A 24083-nucleotide genomic window follows, 5' to 3' on the forward strand; every position below is an offset into this window, starting at 1 on the left:
GGTGCCTGCTAAAAACATTCCTGTTTAGACAAACCTACTCATCACATGCTTAGAAATCTGAGGCTGTCTGGACCTCTTTTAGCATTTTAACTTTTGTATGTTTTGAAGTAGGATTGTGAATTTTCCTTGATTTTACTGTGGACAAGCAGCCGTTTTTAATCCAAAGCATTAGCTATACTCTTTCGTAAATCTTTTGTAAACTGTTTTGAGGTTGTTGCTTTTCACAATCACACAATATATTAGTTTTATGAATGAAATGCATAAATAAATAAATATTTTTTAAAACAGCATGCCTCTGTTTCCCCATGAAAATGGTAGGCAAAGCCCCCAAATTTCATCACTTTGCAACTGTGATTTTCTGGGTTAAGGGGGCTGCAGACCATTTTTCCCTGGAACCAAATGACGCAGAAATGAGCTCTGAATGCATGCTATATTCCAGAATAGAAGTGCCTTTTGCATCATGTGAAAGTTCAAATACAGTGGTGCCTCGCAAGACGAAAAGAATCCGTTCTGTGATTCTCTTCGTCTAGCAGTTTTTACGTCTTGCGAAGCCCATTGACGGATTAGCGGATTAGCGCTATTAGTGGCTTTAGCGGCTTATCTGCTGATCGGATCAGCTGATAAGTGGCTTAGCGGCTTAGAAAAAAGGGGAGGAAAGGGAAAAAAACCAGCAGGAACTTGCAAGACATTGTCGTCTTGCAAAGCAAGCCCATAGGAAATTCATTTTGCGAAGCACCTCCAAAACGGAAAACCCTTTCGTCTAGTGAGTTTTCCGTCTTGCGAGGCATTCGTCTTGCGGGGCACCACTGTACAACGTGGAAATTAACAGGGAAATGGAATAAGCTGCTGCACAGAAGCAGCCTTATTGCTGTCCAAGGTACATCAGGACACGATCCGCCTTGATGGAAACGGTGCGATTTCTGCCAGAGCAAAGTCAACTGCAGGTGGGCTGCGTACCTCTGCAATTAACTCTGCGAGTCCCGGGTTGCAAAGCAGGAGCCACCGCCGAGGGGTGATGCCGTTGGTTTTATTCTGAAACTTCTCTGGCTCCACCTCTGCAAAGTCCTTGAACCTGCGCAGGAAGGAAGGTCTCAGTTCAGCGGCTGGGGAAACCCAGCCAGATGTGTGGGGTAGAAATAATAAATTCTTATTGTTATATCAGCAAGATTTCTTGGCTAACAATGCATCATAAGAAGAGTCTTTTGCCGGATCGGGCCAACCATTTTGTCCAGCATCCTGTTTGAACAGTGGCCGATCAAAATGGTCAAAGGCCTGGAAACGATGCCTTATGAGGAACGGCTAAGGGAGCTGGGCATGTTTAGCCTGGAGAAGAGGAGGTTAAGGGGTGATATGATAGCCATGTTCCAATATATAAAAGGGTGTCACATAGAGGAGGGAGAAAGGTTGTTTTCTGCTGCTCCAGAGAAGCGGACACGGAGCAATGGATCCAAACTACAAGAAAGAAGATTCCACCTAAACATTAGGAAGAACTTCCTGACAGTAAGAGCTGTTCGACAGTGGAATTTGCTGCCAAGGAGTGTGGTGGAGTCTCCTTCTTTGGAGGTCTTTAAGCAGAGGCTTGACAACCATATGTCAGGAGTGCTCTGATGGTGTTTCCTGCTTGGCAGGGGGTTGGACTCGATGGCCCTTGTGGTCTCTTCCAACTCTATGATTCTATGAAATGCCCCAAAGGGAAACTCATGAGCAGGACTTGAAGAAGAAGAAGAGGAGGAGGAGGAGGAGTTTGGATTTGATTTCCCGCTTTATCAATACCCGAAGGAGTCTCAAAGGGGCTAACATTCTCCTTTCCCTTCCTCCCCCACAACAAACACTCTGTGAGGTGAGTGGGGCTGAGAGACTTCAGAGAAGTGTGACTGGCCCAAGGTCACCCAGCAGCTGCAGGTGGAGGAGCGGAGACACGAACCCGGTTCCCCAGATCGCTATTAACCACTACAGCACACTGGCTCTCAACTTAAGTGCAACAGCACTGCACTTCATTGTCCTACTGTACAGCTGGGGGACCCCCAATGGAAGAAGGCTCAGAGCCCGGGGAGTGGTGGTGGTGGTAGAACAACGAGTAGTCAGAGGGAGAAGACGGAGAAGAGGAGGTATCGGAAGCTGAAGGGCTAACAAGGCTTGGTGAGCGGGGAGAGTCTGTGTCAGAGAGAAGTCCAGAATCAGAAGCGGAAGCAGGAGAGAGGGAGGCAGAGAGGAGTCAAGCTGGTGAAGAAGTCAGGGTGTCTGCCCCTCTTGCTGCAACACTCTTTCCTCCCTTCTGATCTCCCAGGACCAGGAGAGGTGTGAAGCAGGAGGAGCAAAGACACATTGGCATAGTCTCAGATGGCTTGGGAAGGACCTGGGAGAGGAGGTGACTTAGGCAGTTGTGGGAAAGTGGGGACCTTTGGCCTCCACAAATGCTTCATAGGAGTAAGAGCTACTGAGAAGAGTTGTGTGCTTATTAGGCCTGGCACTCCGGAGCAAACCTTGTTTCTTCTAATAAAGGGTTAAATTGCTCAATAATAATAATAATAATAATAATAATAATAATAATAATAATAATTTATTTATACCCCAGCCACTCTGGGCAGCTTCCAAAAAATATATTAAACTACTGCAATACATCAAACATTAAAAGCTTCCCTAAACAGGGCTGCCTTCAGATGTCTTCTAAAAGTCTGGTAGTTGCTGTTCTCTTTGACATCTGGTAGGAGGGTGTTCCACAGGGCGGGCGCCACCACCGAGAAGGCCCTCTGTCTGGTTCCCTGTAACTTGGCTTCTCGCAGTGAGGGAACCACCAGAAGGCCCTCGGTGCTGGACCTCAGTGTCCAGGCAGAACAATGGGGGTGGAGACATTCCTTCAGGTATACTGGACCGAGGCCGTTTAGGGCTTTAAAGGTCAGCACCAACACTTTGAATTGTGCTCAGAAACGTACTGGGAGCCAATAAATCCATGTGATTTATTGCTGGCTCACTCCTGACAATAGACTTATTCTGGGTGTATGTGCTTAAACTTCTCTTACACCAGTCCAAGTTGACCATCGCTACATCTTATAGGAAACATTGTGTGTGTGTGTGTGTGTGTGTGTGTGTGTGTGTACTATTTTGGGGCTACAATTTCACAGATATTTTTCACTGCGATTTACTTCTTTTTTATCGCCCATTTTATTGGTCTTTGCATTGCACAACGGGTCTACTTTCTGTTTTCTTGTGCTGTTGTTCAGAGGAAGGGTTGGGTAGGAAAGCACCAGACGAAAGGGAGATGATTACAGAAGTTCCTCTGAAGTACAAAACAGAAACAAAAACCAACAGACTAAAAATGGGAAGGAAACCACAATACCACAACTGTCAAGGTACTGACTACAAAGAAACAGTGGCCAAGAGAAGGTGGAAGGAAAGAGGGAAACCTTCTGGGGGAAGCCGACCTTTCTCCACAGGGGACGGCTGCAGACATTTCTTCTTGCCCGCTCCCACAATCTGCACGTGCTCAGGAGCTCTAGAGCTCTGTCTTCAACCACCACCCAACTGGTCCAGTGGCAAAGCACCCAGAAGCCCACCTTGGATCTAAACCCTAGTTCCAGATTTTTTTCCACGCCCACCCACTTGGGCCCCGCGGAAATGCCCGCCCGTACTCACACTTGCGACTTGACGATTTCCGAGTGGATCTTGGCGACTCCGTTGACGGCATGCGAGCCCACAATGCACAGGTGTGCCATGTTGATGCGCTTCATGCCTTCCTCTTCGATCAAGGACATCCGCCGGAGGCGGTCAACGTCCTTTGGAAACATGGCTGCGATTCTCTGAGCAGAGACAAGGAGGGCAAGACGGCTTAGGCACTCACCGCGCTCCAAAAGGATGCCAGAAGATGCCCAACCCAGTTTCGAAGCTCCCTGGAGAGCCCTCCACACGACACCAGAACCTTGAGCTTGAAAGGGGGGTGTGACAGAACTAGAATTTCTGCATTGCAGAGGGTAGGACTGTTAGGATTCTTTCCCCGTGTTGCAGTCATGGGATTGTTTATATCACATGACGTTGTATGTTTTCATTCCACATTGTGGGAAGTGACGGAGACAGGATGTTTTTATTACTGTGTTTCCGTGCTGTAGGATTTTTGTCCTTTGTTCTTTTCCCCCTGTTTGATGCTGATGAGGAAGGAGCTGAGTTAGCATGCTCTGAGTGTAAAGGTAAAGGGGACCCCTGACCATTAGGTCCAGTCGTGGCCGACTCTGGGGTTGCGGCGCTCATTTCGCTTTACTGGCCGAGGGAGCCGGCGTACAGCTTCCGGGTCATGTGGCCAGTATGACTAAGCCGCTTCCGGCGAACCAGAGCAGCGCACGGAAATGACGTTTACCTTCCCGCCAGTGTGGTACCTATTTATCTACTTGCACTTTGAGGTGCTTTCGAACTGCTAGGTTGGTAGGAGCTGGGACCGAGCAATGGGAGCTCACCCTGTCGTGGGGATTCGAACCGCCGACCTTCTGATCGGCATTATATGTAAATAAAGTAGTTTAGCCAAAATGCTGCGCTACTGAGTCTGTTACGCTGACTGCCCATACTCTGCTGTTCCTGAAGTGTGCTGATGCCTCTGAGGCATCAGTCGCTGTGATGTTTGGGCTGGAGAAAGACTTTGAGTCTCCTGAACAACCGAACAGGAGGGAAAGAACATGCCAGCTGGGCATGTCTCTCTGCCGGATTCCTACTCGTGTGTAGGACCTCCTGACAAGGACTAGATGGGGGTCCCTCCCAACCCTACAATTCTAAGATTCTGTTCCCTGATTTGTATATTTTTTAGTTTGTGGGTTTCTTCCCCTTTATTTTATTAATTCATTCCTATGCCACCCTCTCAAAATATCAGGGCATTGCATACAACACTTTGTATACAATGAAACATAATATGCCATTGAAAACCAGTACAAAATGAACATTAAAATAATTGTCTAATAATAAGAAAAAGGTTTTAAACCACGGCATAGGCCAGCTGGCATAAAAAGGGACATCTGGAAGTCCAATAGTGAGGGTAGCTGCCGATTGTTGGCTAGGCCAGTATCCCACAGATAGGCAACACAAAATCCCTGACTTTTGTCAACACACAGGGAGATTTAACAGCGCTCTTCCGGATGATCTCAGAGATTGGGCTGGGATATAAGGGCTCAGGTGGTCCTTAAAGTATCCTGGACCCAAGTTGTTCAGGGCTTTATATATCAACTCAAGGTGCCACAGCCAGACTGTTCTGACTGGTACTGATGGGAGTTGTAGTCTTAAACACCTGGAAGGTACCAGGTAGAGGAAAGGTTGCACTAGAGCAGGCATAGGCAACCTAAGGCCCAGGGGCTGGAAGCAGCCCATGGGAGTCGCTTAACCAGCCCATGGAGCCCCGCCACCCGCTCGGGGACCCCCACCGCCCGGCTCCTGTGCACCGTGCTAAACCGGTGCGGAATGGAGCGGGGACCGCCTTCCGCGAAGCTGGCCGGCCTCCCATTGGCTGCAGGAAGCTCCTGTAGCCAATGGGAAGCCGTGCATGCCTCCTCCGTGCTGGAAATCACGTCTGCACATGTGCAGACACCGAAATTGCACTCATGCGCACTCACGCGATCTCCGTGGGAGTTAAGGGGCCCATGGCAGGTAAACCTTGCTGACCCCTACATTAGAGTGAGGGCAGGAAGCGTGGCCCTCACTCCGACTTGGCTTCTGTTCTCCTCGGTTACACCTGATGATGCCTGAAGCCAAATCGGAGGGAGGGCAAGCCCTTTTTGCACTCCTCTCTGGCACCCTGTGGGCAAGAGCAAAGCCAATCCTGGAATCCAGTGAGCCACTGGGGAGTGTGAGCTCTGCCCTAGGCAAGCAGGGCAAAAACATCTGCACCATTAAATGGCTCTCTGGGAAATCACTTCCGCTGCCCCCCAAATCACGGCACGGGGCTTGAAAACCAGAAGCGGGGACCACGGCGACACAGCCCTGCTTACGTCCAGGTGTCTCTGGTTGATTTCATAGATGATCTGCAGGTGTCTCGGCAGCAATTTCTCCACCAGCTCCACTGGCCAGCGCTCAAGGGCTTCGGGGAGAACCGTGTGGTTCGTGTAGGCGAAAGTCCGCGTGGTGATGTCCCAGGCCTAGGATTTGTGAGAGCGAGAGAAGGACAGTGAGCAGGGCAAGGAAAGGAAGCAGAAGGCTAAAGTAGCTGTTGCAGGAATTTATGTATAGGTTGGGGGGGTTGCCCCTCCAGCAGATACCATGCACCTGCAGCCCAACACCAAAACCAGCACAATCCCTTTTGTGACTTTTGCGATTTGTCCCCACAAAACACTTCACCACAGTTTCTTCCTATCTATTCAAAGGGCCTTTGCTGCACAATACCAAATGTAAGAATTCACTGATAAAAGTATCTCTGTACCGGCTCACTAGGAAAACTTCAGAAATTCATCTAGACATGTGAGCTCAGCTACTCAGCAGCCCCTCTGCCTGAGTGATGATTCCTGGCATCCTGATACCTGAGTGCCAGACAGGTAGCCATTCCAGAAATAACAAACCCAGACGAAGGCAAAAGGGTGTGATGAACTTGGCTGGGAAACAGGGAAATGTAGAGATCTCTTTTGTTCCACTTGATGGGTGTTTGGTGGAGGGCAAGGGGAACCATGGGGCAGGGTCCAGGATGCTCAGATTACTGCCACCAGACCTCCCCTTTCATGATGTAACCATGATGTATTAGTGATGTAGTTTGGGGTATGTGTGTAACATGGGGATTAGCAGCTAATAAAAGTTTGGGGGCTCTTTTGTTTGGGGCTTCCATCTTGTTCCACCTGGTGGCAGGTGGGAGTCCTGTCGCAACAGTCTTCAATAAAGACCAAGCCTACTGGCTGCTCTTTTGCTCTGGTATTCCTGGCTGGGGTCCTTGTTTTTTTGTCCAAGGGAGCCCTCAGATTTCTCTGTTAACAAGCTCCGTGGCAGAGTATCTGCTTTGCATTGAGAAGGTCATAGGTTCAATCCCTGATGGGGGATAAAATACGTATTTTAGGTAAATTAAAAGGGGGAAACCTGAACTCAGGGCTTTTTTTGTATGTGACAGCGTTCACTGGAACAGAGTGCCAGTGTCAAGGTTAAAAGGCACCCTGTATTATTTAAACATGGTTCTAGCAAGTTGGCAACTTGAATGAAGCAGAAGCACCGTGGCTAACTTGTGCATTTGGCAACCTAGTAAGCCAATGCTCGCTTGAGACATTTATGACATACCTATTGGCCCGAATATAAGCCGCACCTGCAAATAAGCAGCACCTTAAAAATTTGGTGGCTTCGGGGAGGCTTGGGAGCTGGGATGGGCACCATTGCCCATGCTCCCGGGCTGCTCTCTGGAGGGCAACTGTGCCAGATGGGAATTTGAAAAAAATAAGTGTGGCTTATATTCGGGCCAATACGGTACATACGCCACTTTACTACATACAATGCTTTTAGAACCAAGCCTCTTAATTCTGCTCTACCTTTTCCTTTGAAAGGAACTCAGATAGACTGAAAAGCTACCATAATAGATGACGATTGCAGCTCACTACCAGTTTGTTCCAACCCTGAAGATAAGGAGTGCTGGGAACTGCTTAGCGACCGCATAGCAGAAAGAATGGGTTTGTGTGTATGTTTGCATGGCTTTTGCTTGCAGAGGCTGCAAACAAAGAAGCAGGTGGGGCAGATAGATAAGAAGTTTGGAGTTGAAGGTGCAGCAGTGATGCCAGCGGTCTGAACTTTGCTGGACCTATGTCTCCATGCACGCAAAGAGGACTATACGAGAGACACTTTGACCCCTACAGCTGGATCTGGGCAATGAATAATGCTAATGGCGCTCTGATTCCTGGGGGAGAGGGCTTCATTCTGCACCCCATGTCTCTCTAAAAACCTCTCTCTCTGTCTCTCTCTCTTTCTGTGCGCCCAGACAGAGAAGGACACAGGGGGAACCCTCAAGGAGGAACACCTGTCTGTGGATTAGGGTGAATCTGATTAACAACTCCTTCTGTCCGATTCCTCTTTCCTTTCTGAAGGCTAACTCTCTGTTAAGGGAGAGGACGGCCTAGTTGTGCAAAAGTTTGGTTAGGAAATAATAAAGCTTTTGAACTTTTACTTTTGGTCTGGTTATTGACCCATATATTGCTGTATTGTTTTTAACACTCGATTGGGAGCCGCCCAGAGTGGCTGGGGAAACTCAGCCAGATGGGCGGGGTATAAGTAATAAATTACTTTGAGCCAGGCTCACAGTTGCTTATCCTTACATCCTTGCATACATTCCCTTGACGCACACAGCAAGGTTGTTGTTGAAAACTTAGCAGTCCAGTTCCAAACCGGGTCGTAACACCAATGCCTCTTTTTTTAGCTGTCCATGGTAGCTATTCTGTGCAGGAACCCACAGCAATTATCAATATTTGAGTACCAGCACGTCTTATTTTAAAAACACAAAACAGAACAAAAAGGAAAGTACTATTTGAACTTTGGCAGAGATAGACAGAAATATTTCCATCCTTACAGGTTGTTCTTCTCCAGATAACTGATACATCTCCTGGTGGTGGCAGCATCAATTCCCCAGTATATGTGACCATCTTAGAATCAAAAGACTGAAGAGTTGGAAGGGACCATTAGGGTCATCTAGCCCAACCCCTTGCAATGCGGGAATCTTTCACCCAATGTGGGGACGCGAACCCACACCTCTGAGATTAAGAGTCACATACTATGGTTTTCCCAGTAGTGATGTAAGGAAGTGAGAGCTGGACCATAAAGAAGGCTGATCGCCGAAGAATTGATGCTTTTGAATTCTGGTGCTAGAGGAGACTCTTGAGAGTCCCATGGACTGCAAGAAGATCAAACCTCTCCATTCTGAAGGAAATCAGCCCTGAGTGCTCACTGGAAGGACAGATCGTGAAGCTGAGGCTCAAGACTTTGGCCACCTCATGAGAAGAGAAGACTGTCTGGAAAAGACCCTGATGTTGGGAAAGATGGAGGGCACAAGGAGAAGGGGATGACAGAGGACGAGATGGTGGGACAGCGTTCTCGAAGCTACCAGCATGAGTTTGACCAAGCTGCGGGAGGCAGTGGAAGACAGGAGTGCCTGGCGTGCTCTGGTCCACAGGGTCATGAAGAGTCGGACACGACTAAACGACTAAACAACAACAACAACTCTTGCTTACAGTTAGAGATAAGCGACACATTTTTAGTTCTGCTTGGTGTAAGGCTCACAGGACACCAAAAGCTTCTGCTAAGCACACAAAGTCTATTGTCCTATATATGCATTCATTTAGCTTATATGTAAATCCGGCACCAGGTAGACTAGATGACTCTTAGGGTCCCTTCCAACTGTACGATTCTACAATTCCCTACCACCAGCGACCAGCAGGTGGAGCCATTGTGAAAGACCTCAACTTGGTGGCACCCTTCCCTTGGCACATATTATTAGGCGAGAAGTCATTTTTTTGCGAGAAGATCTGACGACGGGGGTGCAGCTGAATGGCGCTACCACATGACAGGCCCACACACCAATTCCACCAGCAAAACCTTGTTTAGTCGTGTCCGCCTCTTCGTGACCCCCTGGACCAGAGCACGCCAGGCACTCCTATCTTCCACTGCCTCCCGCAGTTTGGTCAAACTCATGCTGGTAGCTTCGAGAACACTGTCCCACCATCTGTCGCTCCCTTCTCCTTGTGCCCTCCATCTTTCCCAACATCAGGGTCTTTTCCAGGGAGTCTTCTCTTCTCATGAGGTGGCCAAAGTCTTGGAGCCTCAGCTTCAGGATCTGTCCTTCCAGTGAGCACTCAGGGCTGATTTCCTTCAGAATTGAGAGGTTTGATCTTGCAGTCCATGGGACTCTCAAGAGTCTCCTCCAGCACCAGAATTCAAAAGCATCAATTCTTTGGCGATCAGCCTTCTTTATGGTCCAGCTCTCACTTCCATACATCACTACTGGGAAAACCATAGCTTTAATTATACGGACCTTTGTTGGCAAGGTGATGTCTCTGCTTTCTAAGATGCTGTCTAGGTTTGTCATTGCTTTTCTCCCAAGAAGCAGGCGTCTTTTAATTTTGTGCCAAACATACAGTTGCATCATTCAGATGAAAACACGAAGTTACCGTAGAAGAGGCATGGCCGAAATTGGCCCTCTAGCAGTTTTGGGACTACAACTCCCATCATCCCTAGCTAACAGGACCAGTGGTCAGGGATGATGGGAATTGTAGTCCCAAAACAGCTGGAGGACCAAGTTTGGCCATGCCTGCTGTAGAACAATCAGAGCCTTGCTCTACTTAGCTGGCATTGCAAGAGTGGAGGGTGGTGCTGAGTTCATAGAATCATAGAATCCTAGAGTTGGAAGAGACCACAAGGGCCATCGAGTCCAACCCCCTGCCAAGCAGGAAACACCATCAGAACACTCCTGACATATGGTTGTCAAGACTCTGCTTAAAGACCTCCAAAGGAGGAGACTCCACCACACTCCTGGGCAGCAAATTCCACTGTCAAACAGCTCTTACTGTCAGGAAGTTCTTCCTAATGTTTAGGTGGAATCTTCTTTCTTGTAGTTTGGATCCATTGCTCCGTGTCCGCTTCTCTGGAGCAGCAGAAAACAACCTTTCTCCCTCCTCTATGTGACATCCTTTTATATATTTGAACATGGCTATCATATCACCCCTTAATCTCCTCTTCTCCAGGCTAAACATGCCCAGCTCCCTTAGCCGTTCCTCATAGTTCAGGTTCTGCTCTTGAGGCTCCCCAAGAGACACCTGGTGGCCACTGTTAAAACTGGGTGCTAGACCAGATTGGCCTGATCCAGAAACCAGGCTCCAGCGCTTGATCCCTGGAAAGAAACAGGAGTGACATGGAAGACGGTTCCAAACCTTGTCCCATGGCAGCTTTTCAATGTCCAGAAACACTCTCATCAGCTCAGGGATGGCCATGGCGGGATGCGTGTCGTTCAGCTGGATGGCAACCTGCAAATGTAGAAGGAAGAACCGAACAATTCATTTGGACCCTCAAACTGGCCGGTTAGCATCTAAGACAGGGGTCTGCAACCTTTAAGACAAATAGAGCCACTTGGACCCGTTTCCGAAGGAAAAAACAACTGGGAGCCGCAAAACTCGTCATTATAAAAACAACTTTTTGTCACTTTTTAAATTATTTCTTTGTTTGACCCCTCAGAATTACTCCTCCTGATAGAAATAAACGTTAAATTAACAAGTTACCTTTGTGTGTGTTCTTCACTCCCCTTCAAAACAGTGACCAGCGTACATGCCCCCTTTCAATGCAGTGACCAGCGTACATGCCCCTTACAATGTAGCGGGCAGCCGGGAAGGTGACGTTGGGACGGTGCGTGACTAACACACGCACCGCCCCCATGCGACGTCACAGCCAGTACAGTGCCCGCCACAGTGGGGAGTGTCGGGGCGCACAATGCGCTTCCTCCCCTCGCTAGTATCTGTCCCAGAGCCGCGGCAAAGGTGTAAAAGAGCCACATGCGGCTCCGGGGCCGCGGGTTGCAGACCCCTGATCTGATGGGTCTTTCCTATTCTAATAAATTCAAGAGGGTACTGGAAGATTCTCTGCGTGAAAGAAACAAGCAGAAGGTTCATGATGTTTGGGTTATACCTTCAGAGAAGCGGAGTACAACTGGTTTAAACTAGTTCTCTTATCTCTTACCTCAACATACTGTGATATTTCCTGCACTAGCATTTGGGAGCCAATTGCCCATTTATTTTTTTTAAAATAAGGCCAGAAGGAGCTTGGGTTTTACTTTCTCTTTCTGTCTCCCTTCCTTCTGGTGTGGTGTTCTGTACATTGTACGCTATAGTGTTAAGGTTTTAGACTTATTATAAGTTATTGTAAGTTTAAGTTAAATCTGCTGCAACTAGATTTCTGATGGAAAATGCCAATCCTGAATGCATTGTGACTAATTATGCTAATTTGCCTTCAGTAGCAGTAAAGCTCTGCTGGACGAAATGCAATTGCGTCTGGTCTATTTTTGGGGAATTCTGCAACATGTTTAAGTTTTTATTCTGCTAACTATACGTTGGAGCAGGCATAGGCAAACTCGGCCCTCCAGAAGTCTTGGGACTACAACTCCCATCATCCCTGACCACTGGTCCTGTTAGCTAGGGATGATGGGAGTTGTAGTCCCAAAACATCTGGAGGGCCGAGTTTGCCTATGCCTGCGTTGGAATCTACTCTGGATCAATACTGAGTTGAATTCAATGACATATATTTGTCATCAGGAGTTAGATGACTACCTCCCTCTCCCTAGCTACTGATGTGATATTGTTACATGAGCTGTTGGGGAGCTTTATGCTCGCTAAAAATTTTGAGGTGAGTTAATTGCTGATTTTGATTTAGTGTTATGATGAAGTGACACCATACTTTTAAATGTATTGTGACTGTACTACAGTACTAAGACTGTTTGGTTTTTATGTGAGTCATTTCAGTGCAGATGTATATAATGAATTATGTAAATACGGCTGCATACATACCACAAATTTAAAGCACCTTAAAAGAACCTGGCTTCCCCCAAATGCATCCTGGGAATTGAGGTGTGCTAAGGGTGCTGGGAGGGATGCGGGTGGCGCTGTGGGTTAAACCACAGAGCCTAGGACTCGCCGATCAGAAGGTCGGCGGTTCGATTCCCCGTGATGGGGTGAGCTCCCATTGCTCGGTCCCAGCTCCTGCCAACCTAGCAGTTCGAAAGCACGTCAAAGTGCAAGTAGATAAATAGGTACCACACTGGCGGGAAGGTAAACATCATTTCTGTGCGCTGCTCTGGTTCGCCAGAAGCGGCTTAGTCCTGCTGGCCACATGACCCGGAAGCTGTACGCTGGCTCCCTCGGCCAGTAAAGCGAGATGAGCGCTGCAACCCCAGAGTCGTCCGCGACTGGACCTAATGGTCAGGGGTCCCTTTACCTTTACCTTAAGGGTGCTGGGAACTGTGGCTCTGTGAGAGGTAAACTACAGGGATCTTTGGGGGACGTCAGGTGCTTTAAATCCCTGCATTGAGGGGGTTTGACTCTTTGGGCTCTACAATTCTATGTCGTGTACTCAGCCTGCATGACTACATCTTCCAGCGCTAAAACCCTTGCTAGATATGTTCTGGGGCAGAATCCTGGCTCGATGAGGCCCCGCGGCCGTGCATATTTCACAACCAGATGAAGGAGAGACGTCCTATTGAATTTCACATCCTCACCGTTGCAAACTGGTTATGTTGTGCCGATGCCTGATGATCGTCTTCCAAAGCAACTACTCTATTCTGAACTTAAAAATGGAAAGCGTAATGCTGGTGGTCACCAAAAGAGGTTTACAGACTCGCTCAAGGCAATTTTTAAAAAAATGTAGTACAGTGGTACCTCGGGTTACAAACGCTTCGGGTTACGTGTTTTCAGGTTGTGGACCGCGGGAAACCCGGAAGTACCGGAAAGTGTTACTTCTGGGTTTTGCTGCTTGTGCATGTGCAGAAGCACTAAATTGCGCTTCGTGCATATGCAGAAGTGCCAAATCATATCACGCGTGTACGCAGACACGGCGCTGCAGGTTGCGGACGTGCCTGTGTCATGGATCATGTCCGCAACCCAAGGTTCCACTGTATAAACACCAACAACTTGGAACGCTTGCCTGCGAGCGCTCCAACTGGTGAGCAGCCTTTACCAAAGGTGTCATGGACTTTGAAGACACTTGAACTCAGGACGCAAGGGAGAAATGTGCTAAGAGGAAGGCACGCTTGGCAAACCCTCACCGTGATCAACTCCCACCCGGAAACCAATGTCCCCACTGTGGAAGGACGTGTGGATCCAGAATTGGCCTCCATAGTCACTTACGGACTCATTGCTAAAACCGTGTTCATGGAAGACAATCTTACTTGGCTACGAGGGATCACCAAAGAAGAAGATGGTTTTTGTGTGAAAGCCAACACAATGCAAACACAAAAATACCTGGTCTGGAAAGGAATCAAAAGCCGTTCGGACGCTTTCAGTGCTCCCAAATTTGGAGGCTTTGAACCGCCGGATGATGTCCTGCAGGGTGGCAGCGACCACAAAGTATTCTTGCTTCAAGCGCAGCTCCTTTCCTTCGAAAAACTGCAAAGATGGAGAGGAACATCCCATTGGGAACATTGATAATAAGACACACCAGGCAAGGTGCTTATCTGTTGAACAGTGTGGCGTGTCGTAGTGCAGCCTTTGCCATAAGCTGGTGTGTCCCCCTTCCAGATGTTTGGGCTACAACTCCCATCACAGCTGGGGAGTAAACTGGGAGCAACTGTGAATTCATTGCACAGGGCGGCTTTGGGGAGAGGACTGCAAATCACTTTGTGTACAAAAATGACTGTAGAAATGTTAAAAAATATACCTTTCATTTCCCAAAGCACTTTAACCTTTACTATTCCGTGACTAATCCAAAGGGAATTTGGGGGATGGACGAGATAGTTTATATTTGACTTCACTTACCAATGGTTTTCATTTTTGCTTTCTTTTTTTTTTTTAAACGTTTAAGTTTTTGTGGGTTTTTTGGTTAACTTTGTTTGTGTTAAATATGTATTCTGCAGCTGACCTCCTCTGTAATGTTTTATTTTGAAATCTTTAAGACAATATTTTAGTTTTCTGTTAATTATGTTGCTTTGACTGCATACGCCACATTTGACTTTCTTCAATAATGTTTGATTCCGGATTGTTTTATTGGTGTTTTAATATGCTGTAAACCGCTTTGAGATTTTTCTTAAAAATATAAAGCAGTATAGAAATGAAATAAATAATAATAATAATATTTGAGATGGGCTGATAACCGAAAGAAGTTTGGTGATGAGACGCAAAAGAAGGATCTTTGGAATCAGAGGGAACCCAGAACAGGGCGGCGAATTAAACTTTACTAGTCAGCCATCTCTTTAACTGCATATAAAAAGTGTTAAGTCTGTATTGCCATGGCACTTGTAGAATTTAGCCTCAAGGGGATAACTAGAGCTGAAACAGTTGTTGAAATGATGAACACAAACTGTATGAAGCAGACTAGAATTTAATTTTTTAAAAAAATCTAAAAATCTTCTGGGGAAATTAAATGAGGGACTGAGCAAAAATTTTGGGTTTCGCGTAGAGATGTTGGCCACTTCACTCCATATCCTGACCCCCAAGGTGTGGACTGCAATTTTGAAATGCGAGAGATTCGTTGAACTGAGGCAGGCTTAAGTGTTTCGGCACTAGTTAAGGCATTGCAGGGATCTAGCACAATCTAACAGCCAATGAATCGGTTTCAATTTTCAAACGTAGTTGCCTGATTTTTTTAAAAAAAAATTTAAGGAAAGAATTGCTGTCGCCACAAGGTAAGCAACTGTGTGCTCCTGGTGAACGCTGTTGAAAGAAATGAAATTTGGATTTCCAGTCCCTAGAAATCCTGATTCAACCTTCCCCCCCCCAACCTAAAAAGAATATTCCAAATTCATGGAAAGAGAGGCACGTCCAACTCCCAAGAGACTGATCTACTCCTAGTATGAAAAAACTGGCACTGATCTATCCAGGATTGCACAGAGTTGTTGAGTTTTTTTGGGGGGAGGCATCATCAAAGTTGTTGAGGTTTTTTCCCTGTTTTCCCCCCCTTTCTGGCTGGTGATCGACCAGGATCCCATGATCGACAAGGATCGACCATGAACCAGTAGATTGCCATCGACTGGTTAGACATGCCTGCTTTAGTGCTTTACAATGGTCATATTAACACAATAATAGTGGATCAATGGCAGATTTATTCTGCTTTATTAGTTAATCTGTGATACTTCCCCGATGCTACCACATTGGGGGCTATTATAACAAAACTATGCAGAATCCCACCCTGAACATTTGTGGCATGAAAAGTTGCTGGATTTTAGCAAGGAGTTACAGGCTATTACCAATGGGAAGTGAAGCAGTTTGCAGTGGCGTAGCGTGGGGGGTGCAGGGGGGGCCGGCCGCATCAGGCGCAACATCTGGGGGTTAGGGTTAGGGGGCGCAAATTACTTGCCTTGCCCCGGGTGCTGATAACCCACGCTACGCCACTGGCAGTTTGACCGTCCCAAATCATTCTCAGGCCTAAGCAGTATAGTTAAGTGGGATCACACATGACTGCCCTAAGAGTATTTGGATGTCTAAAGAAAAAAACCTCAGTATTATTTCCATCAGATCCCCCCCTCCCCCATTAACAGCAAAGAAGCTAGGCTAAGCAATGACACAGGTGTGAAAAATCAAGACACAAAAAGGAATTCTAGGCTCGTTCTCACAGAGGCAGTAAACTTGTGTAGGCAGTAAACATTTCTGATACTCCTCCATATAAAAACACACACACACGCCCTTCCATGTCGACAAATAGCATAACAGCGAGGGTAAGATTCCCTTTCCTTGAGAGGCTAGCTTTCTAAAGGCAGGGACTTTTAAGGTTTGGAGGAGGATCCCACCCCGCAACGCTCCCTCCACATTCAGGGGGACGATCTGGAGACAGGTTTGCCACCTCGGTGAGAATTCAAAAGCAGGGAGAAGCACAGAAATACGTCACAGGCGAAGGTTGAAGTGGTTAGGGAGCGATGCCAACGAATCTGCCACGCCAAAGTTACAGATCTACACAGAGCTCTCCTCACCAGGTGTGCCGGCTGCGGCAGCAAGGGGTGAACAAGACAATGTCAAATGCCTGAAACAGCGCAAGGGCTGAGAAAGCAACAGGAAAACATTCGCACACAAAGGCCCCCCCCAAAACAACTCGGCACCCTCCTCTTACAGCAAGCCAGTAACTACTGTATTTCCCATTAAGTATTTGCTGTTTGAGAGTTTGAGTGTTTTGTTTCCAGTCCTCATGGTGACGTCCAGGGCCGGATTTAGGTTTGAGAGGCCCTAAGCTACTGAAGGTAATAGGGTCCTTGATATGTCCAGCTGTCCTTTGGCAACAAGAAATGGTCGCTGTTTTTTGTGTTGAATATAAGCTAGATGGTAATTGATGGACCTGATAGGTATCTAAAACCATTTGCCCATGTTGCCATGCAACCAGTCCACGCAGAATGTAAAGGTAAAGGGACCCCTGACCATTAGGTCCAGTTGTGACCAACTCTAGGGTTGTGCGCTCATCTCGCTCTATAGGCCGAGGGAGCCGGCATTTGTCCGCATACAGCTTCTGGGTCATGTGGCCAGCAGGACTAAGCCGCTTCTGGCAAACCAGAGCAGCACACGGAAACGCCGTTTACCTTCCCGCTGGAGTGGTACCTATTTATCTACTTGCACTTTGACGTGCTTTCAAACTGCTAGGTTGGCAGGAGCAGGGAATGAACAACGGGAGCTCACCCCGCCGAGGGGATTCGAACCGCCGTCCTTCTGATCGGGGAGTCCTAGGCTCTGTGTAGGCACCATATATATAGAAAGGAGCAAACCAGTGATATTTTAGGCAGCAGGCTAGCAGGCGGGACCCATGACTTACATCAGAGGAGCCTACACAACACAAAACACTGTTGCTGTAGGCTTATCTTATATTTTTGAAATGTACATTATTTGTTTTCCTTTAAATTTTGGGGGGGCCCCCAAGAGAGTGGGGCCCTAAGCTATAGCTCGTTTAGCTTATACGTAAATCCGGCACTGGTGACATCTCAGAGGAACAGCAGTCAGGAGGGGAAAGGACTGTCACCTTGTTTATTAATCTCGTGAGATGCCTTAAGTTTAGGGGCTTAGACCTACGCCTAAGTCCTTAAGAATGAAAAAGTTGGAGGTACCTATTAAATGTTCCACATACTTTGGTGCACATGTAACCCCCAACAATGGTTTGCCATTACATAAGCTGAGGCTTGAGATGCGCCCCTTGTGAGCCCTGGTTTCTGTGAACATGGTAAGTAACCGATTCACACACCATTGGCCGTCACATCTGACCCGAGAGACTGCTGCTCATGTGGTCCCTCCCAAACCAGGTCTGCCAACACGGCCTTGGTCCAATATCCCTGAAGGAGCGTCTCCACTCCCATCGTTCTGCCCAGACACTGAGGCCCAGCTCAGAGGGCCTTCTGGCGGTTCCCTCACTGCGAGAAGCCAAGTTACAGGGAACCAGGCAGAGGGCCTTCTCGGTGGTGGCACCTGCCCAGCGGAACGCCCTCCTGCCAGATGTCAAAGATGACATCTGAATGCAGCCCTGTTTAGGGAAGCTTTTAATGTTTAACAGACTATTGTATTTTAATATTTTGTTGGAAGCTGCTCAGAGTTGCTGGAGAAACCCAGCCAGATGGGTGGGGTATAAATAATATATTTTTTATTATTATTATTATTATTATTATTATTATTATTATTATTATTATTATTATTATTATTATATTACTACTACTACTACTACTATTATTATTATATAACACATGCTGTAGGGACGCGGGTGGTGCTGTGGGTTAAACCACAGAGCCTAGGACTTGCTGATCAGAAGGTCGGCGGTTCGAATCCCCGCGACCGGGTGAGCTCCCGTTGCTCGGTCCCTGCTCCTGCCCACCTAGCAGTTCGAAAGCACTTCAAACTGCAAGTAGATAAATAGGTACCACTCCGGCGGGAAGGTAAACAGCGTTTCCACGTGCTGCTCTGGCTCGCCAGAAGCGGCTTTGTCATGCTGGCCACATGACCCAGAAGCTGTATGCCAGCTCCCTTGGCCAGTAAAGCGAGATGAGCGCCGCAACCCCAGAGTCGGCCACGACTGGGCCTAATGGCCAGGGGTCCCTTTACCTTTACCTAATACATGCTTTGCAATCCTGGTTTGGTGGGATTGCACAAACCACAGTTTGATGCGGCAGCAACTTATGGTTTATGTGATATTTGCAGAAGTAACCGACTAAACCGGGGTGCGCAAAGATGGGGTGAACACCAGGCACATTCGTGTAAGGCAACCTTCTCCAATCCAGTGCCCTCCAGATGTTGCAGATCACAATGCCCACCAGTCCCAAAACATCTCGAGAGCACCAGGTTAGAGAAGACCAATTGAAGCCCAAAGCACAATCGGGAACAAGAGACAGATGATGCTTTAGTGAAGACCTGTTCCTGTCTGCAGCTAAAGACACAAGGAATTAAATTGCAGCTTTTGTGGGAGAGGTGAGAGATGGAGGTCTGGCACTGAGAGCTGCTCTTGCAGAACACTCCAGATGAACATATTTTGAAGCCTGCTTGAGGCAGACTCACAGCCAAGAGCTCGGTGACAAAGCCCATTCCCGGATCTTTTATAAGGACACTTCGTGCATCCAGAATTATGAGCCTGTAAGAAGGCTCAAATCATTCCCTTGTTTGGTTCTGAAAGGCTGACACTCTCCCTCCCTCTCTCCCAAGCAACCCCTCTCACACATCTACAAGAGGAAGGCTGCTTTTCTGCACCCAGGGACTTACGTTATCATTCGGGTAAAGGACGCGGGAAATGTTCTCAGCCAAGTTTCTGTCCAGCACAGCCTGAATGTAATCGCCAACGTTGACTAGGAAAAAGGTTTGGGGAGGAAAAAACAAGCTGTCAACTTAAGAAATACATGGTGTGTGGCAGGGAGCGTGCAGTCTCAGCTTCCTTCTTGTTCCCCTCCTATCCACCCACCTCAAGTTTCTAGTCCTTTGTAACGGTGAAAATTTTCTTGGAAGCATTTGTTGACTAAAACCTCAGGCGGCTGAAAGGCGGCCAAAATGTTATAGAAATTTAACTGTGGCCCAACAGCTGACTTCTTTGAAAAGTGAATCCAGGAACCAGTTGGTCAGAGATGTGGCCGGCGGTGGGGTGGGGGGCGGGGAGCAAGGAGGAGGCTAATGAGAATTTTCCAATCAGCTATGTGACAACAGCTAGGCAGAGCAAGACAGTGAAAAGGGAAAGGAAAGAAGGTGGCTATTTCTAGACACTCTGTGACTACAGCCAAAAAAGAGGCAATTTATCCCTATCTCAAACATCCGAGCTCGATGAGTGAGATTGGCAGCAGTGTGGCTGGTCATTCCCCAAATTGCTGAAGCTCGTTTGACAACAACAGAAAACCGAACCTTTAGCGCCAACAGCCCTGTGGAACTCTCTCCCACTAGAACTTCAGCCTTCTGGGCCACCTTTTAAACACCTGCTGAAAACCTTTCTGTGGGATGTAATCCACTGGGAGCAGTCAAGTACAACATTCCTTGTTTTGCTAGAGTGGCCATGCAGGGAATGTTGGTCCAGTCAGTTGAACTTCCTGTTATACCTGGCTGGAACATCCTTCCTTGCATGTGACTAGTAGGTGGGTGTGACCTTTCTAGACCTGGTAAAAGGCCAAGTCACGCAACTACCTCCCTCTCTTCATCTTCTTTTTCATCCCGCGAACTTCCTGATTCACCTGGACTGTTCTGGTGGCCAGCAGTCCCCCAGGTTATCTCCCATATGGGGTAAACCTGTACATATTTGTAACTTTAAGCCGAAAGCCTGCCTTCAGGGATCACACAATGCTCTGCCTGATCACGAGTAAAACTACTTTTTGTTACTTATGAATAAGACTGTTGTGTCTTTATTCTTTTAGGAGGTATCAAATGTGACTTACCAGGAACAATAGAACATATCTCAATCTGGGCAAGCCAGATTGAATTGCTTGTTGTCTTAATAGGCTCACACGAGTTTGCAACCAGCTTTCTGCTGAATAAGAAGGGGGATGTAACTCTGCTATATAAAGAAACTTGCTGGTGCAAGTTAGGAAGGATATTAATAATCAATATATCCTCTCCTGCTACTCTCAACATTCCCACACTTTCCAGGCCTACGCAGGCAATTAAGAATAGCTCCTAGTTGTTTTCTGATTTTAACTTCTTGTATATGCTTTGTGTATTGCCCAGTTTTGTGTATAATTGTTGTACAGTGGTACCTCTGGTTGCAAACGGGATCCATTCCAGAGGCCCGTTCGCAACATGAAAAGCCCGCAACCTGAAGCGCAGTATCTGCGCAGGTGCGCGGCGTGATTTGGCACTTGTGCACATGCGCAAAGTGCAATTTAGCGCTTCTGCGCATGCATGAGCAGCGAAACCCGGAAGTAACCCTTTCTGGTGCTTCCAGGTCACCGCGGGACGCAACCTGAAAAAAACGTATCATGAAGCAAATGTAACATGAGGTATGACTGTACAGTGGTACCTCGGGTTAAGTACTTAATTCGTTCCGGAGGTCTGCTCTTAACTTGAAACTGTTCTTAACCTGAAGCACCACTTCAGCTAATGGGGCCTCCTGCTGCCGCCGCGCCGCCGGAGCCCAATTTCTGTTCTCATCCTGAAGCAAAGTTCTTAACCTGAGGCACCATTTCTGGGTTTGCAGAGTCTGTAACCTGAAGCGTCTGTAAACCGAGGTACCACTGTATATGGTTTTAAGAAAAGCAGTATATAAATATTCTTGCAAACAGAACAAAAACGCTTACAGTCGCGGAGGTTGAAATCGTTGGGAGCCCGAGCTGACCACAATCTCATGGTGTTGACCGTGTTGTTCATGTAGCCAGGAATTGGGGTGTCGTAGGGCAAAGCCAGGACCACCTGGGGAGAGAAAAGGCCCAGGGGCATCAGCTGTGTTGCATGGTGCCCTCCCAGGGAGGGGCTGGCCAAGGGACCCCCCCCACCACTACTGCCCCCATCCTTTCAGACACAGGTCTCCTTCATAGGAGGGGTCAACATCTTGCAGGGCACCTCTATTGTAACAAGCCAGATTCTGGAGGTGAGCCCAACCAAGGCCATCTCATTGATCAAATGTGCCATTTTCTCATTTCTCCAGTTTTAAGTTTTTTTAAAAAGTCCTCATGGAAACCCATCAGCAATTTCAGTATGAATTTCTCCCTACACACACACATTTGCAAAGTGGTACCTCAGGTTAAGAACTTAATTCATTCTGGAGGTCTGTTCTTAACCTGAAACTGTTCTTAACCTGAAGCATCACTCTAGCTAATGGGGCTTCCTGCTGCCGCCGCTGCGCGGTTTCTGTTCTCATCCTGAAGCAAAGTTCTTAACCCGAGGTACTATTTCTGGGTTAGCGAAGTCTGTAACCTGAAGCGTCTGTAACTTGAAGTGTCTGTAACCTGAGGTACCACTGTATAATGTGTGTCTATGTGTTACTTTCACTGATCTATGCAAGCTCTTGCACACATTATTTGGTTAAAGAGTGGCACTGCAAAATTCAGGGCAAATTTCGAATGAAAATCACATTACAGTGGTACCTTGTTTCTCAAAATTAATCCATTCCGGAAGTCCATTCCAAAACCAGAGCGTTCCAAAACCAAGGCACGCTTTCCTCATAGAAAGTAATGCAAAACGGATTAATCCATTCCAGACTTTAGAAAATAACCCCTAAAACAGCAATTTAACCTGAATTTTACAATCTAATGAGACCATTGATCCATAAAATGAAAGCAATAATCAATGTACTGTATTATAAAATAAATAAGATGGTATTGTAGATGATATTATTTTTTCTTATCTGTACTGATGATGGTCATTGTTTGGATGAGGGGCTTTTATCCATTTCTGCAGTCAATCAATCAATCAATCAATCAGCAGCTGAACTGGGTTCCACACAGTCACAAAAACAAATTAGCCGAAAAAGCCTCAAAAACAAAAAACGCAAAATAGCAAAAACAAAACCGTCAAACTTAATCTGTTCCAGAAGTCCGTTTGACTTCCGAAATGTTTGAAAAGCTAGGTGCAGCTTCTGATTGGGGAAACAATAGCCAACAGCCGCATCGGACGTTCGAAAACCAAAACACTTATTTCCGGGTTTTCAGCATTTGGGAATCAAGGTACCACTGTATTGGTTCAAGAAGTACAAATTGGGTTGTTTCCCATTAAAACAGAAACGGAACCCAATCTATCCCCCTTCCCTACTGGGTGAGGCAAATAAGACCACCCAGTAACCTTTTTGGCTGTGGGGAGTTGAACTTCCTCCCTCCCCACAAACAAGACCATAGAGGTGCCCCCTCTCCCAGTACCTGGGTGTCGATCCATCTCACACCAGTCTGGGTGTGCTCCACCCTTCCATAAAAATGAATGGGAAGCATGTATTCTGGCCGGGCTTTCTCCCAGGGGTTCCCGTGTCTTAGCCAATCGTCAGCTTCCTCCACCTAGAATGAGAAAACTGTCAGGATGAGCATGAGAAGGAGGAACCAGACAATACCATGTCACAATCAGTGTCATTCACGGAAATGACAATACAGCGCAGAGGAAGAGTTATGCACGAAAACACATATGGAACGGACTCCTTTATAGTTAGTGTTATATGACCCCCAAATTCACGTCCAGTGTTTGGTTAAGCTTGGAGTTTAAAGGAATGTTCTCATAACATTTTATACAGTAAGAGGACTGATAACAACATGTGAATAATCAAGCATTTTTGAAATCATGACCGCCATTCTTATCCTCCCAAAATATATTCCACCTTCCCTTTAAAACTAGCAGGTTAGTAACTATCGCAAGACAAGTTTCATGAAAAAGACTCCCTGCTGATTTGGTTTTGCTTGGAGTTCTTTAAGGCAGACCAACCTATTCTTCATTCATCTTCACCACTCCCTTAACACTCTAGTTTTCTAGCAATTTGTACAACAAGTATGTAAAAAGGGGGGGGGGATTGGCAAGGAACCGAGGACTACATGTTTGGCAATGCTGGTAAACAGTTGAGACCCGGTCTCATTCATACATGCAGCTTTTGCCCATAAGCAGAGGGTGACAAGGAGAACAGAAGACCCAAAGGGGTGGGGTCATAGCTGTCAACCGTCCCTTATTTGGCGGGAAAGTCCCTTATCCCAGCGCTGTGTCCCGCTGCTGTCCCTTATTGATGATGTCCCTTAAATTTCCCAGGTTTCAAAGGAAGCAGCTCCTCTCCCTCCCTCCCTGCCAGCCAGGGAGGAGGGAGTCTCCAACTGTGTTGCTTGGCTGCGTTGCTCACCAATAAGGAGTCTGAGAACGACTGGGGGGTGGAGCTTGCATGCCTTGTGCCAATCAAATCGGCCGCCTTGCCTGGGGACTCGCCTTTGCTCAGCGCTTCCCAGCGGAGAGGTGATGGTGGTTTTCCTTGCTGCATCCCCTTTGCCGGGTTGCTGCGCTGTGGGAACCACCGCTTGAGGCTTCGTTTGGCTGCTGGGTGGGCTTTCTGCCTTTGGCTCGGAGGGGCTCAGAAGTTGA

The 24083-nt window shown here is 47.2% G+C and overlaps 1 protein-coding gene across 1 annotated transcript in view; it reads right to left on the reverse strand.

Moving 5' to 3' along the window:
• The window catches only part of PYGL (glycogen phosphorylase L), a 62267-nt gene that overhangs the window by 15360 nt on the left and 22824 nt on the right, over window positions 1-24083 (reverse strand). The window contains exons 6-13 of the mRNA XM_082217061.1: window positions 22895-23026; window positions 21341-21452; window positions 19332-19414; window positions 13923-14066; window positions 10851-10943; window positions 5961-6107; window positions 3634-3797; window positions 958-1072 (exon numbers count right to left, since the gene is read on the reverse strand). Coding sequence (XP_082073187.1) covers window positions 958-1072; window positions 3634-3797; window positions 5961-6107; window positions 10851-10943; window positions 13923-14066; window positions 19332-19414; window positions 21341-21452; window positions 22895-23026 — 990 coding nt within the window. The remainder of the gene's footprint in view (window positions 1-957; window positions 1073-3633; window positions 3798-5960; window positions 6108-10850; window positions 10944-13922; window positions 14067-19331; window positions 19415-21340; window positions 21453-22894; window positions 23027-24083) is intronic.

This window comes from Podarcis vaucheri, assembly GCF_965113315.1.
Source record: "Podarcis vaucheri genome assembly, chromosome: 1".
Classification (NCBI taxonomy): domain Eukaryota; kingdom Metazoa; phylum Chordata; class Lepidosauria; order Squamata; family Lacertidae; genus Podarcis; species Podarcis vaucheri.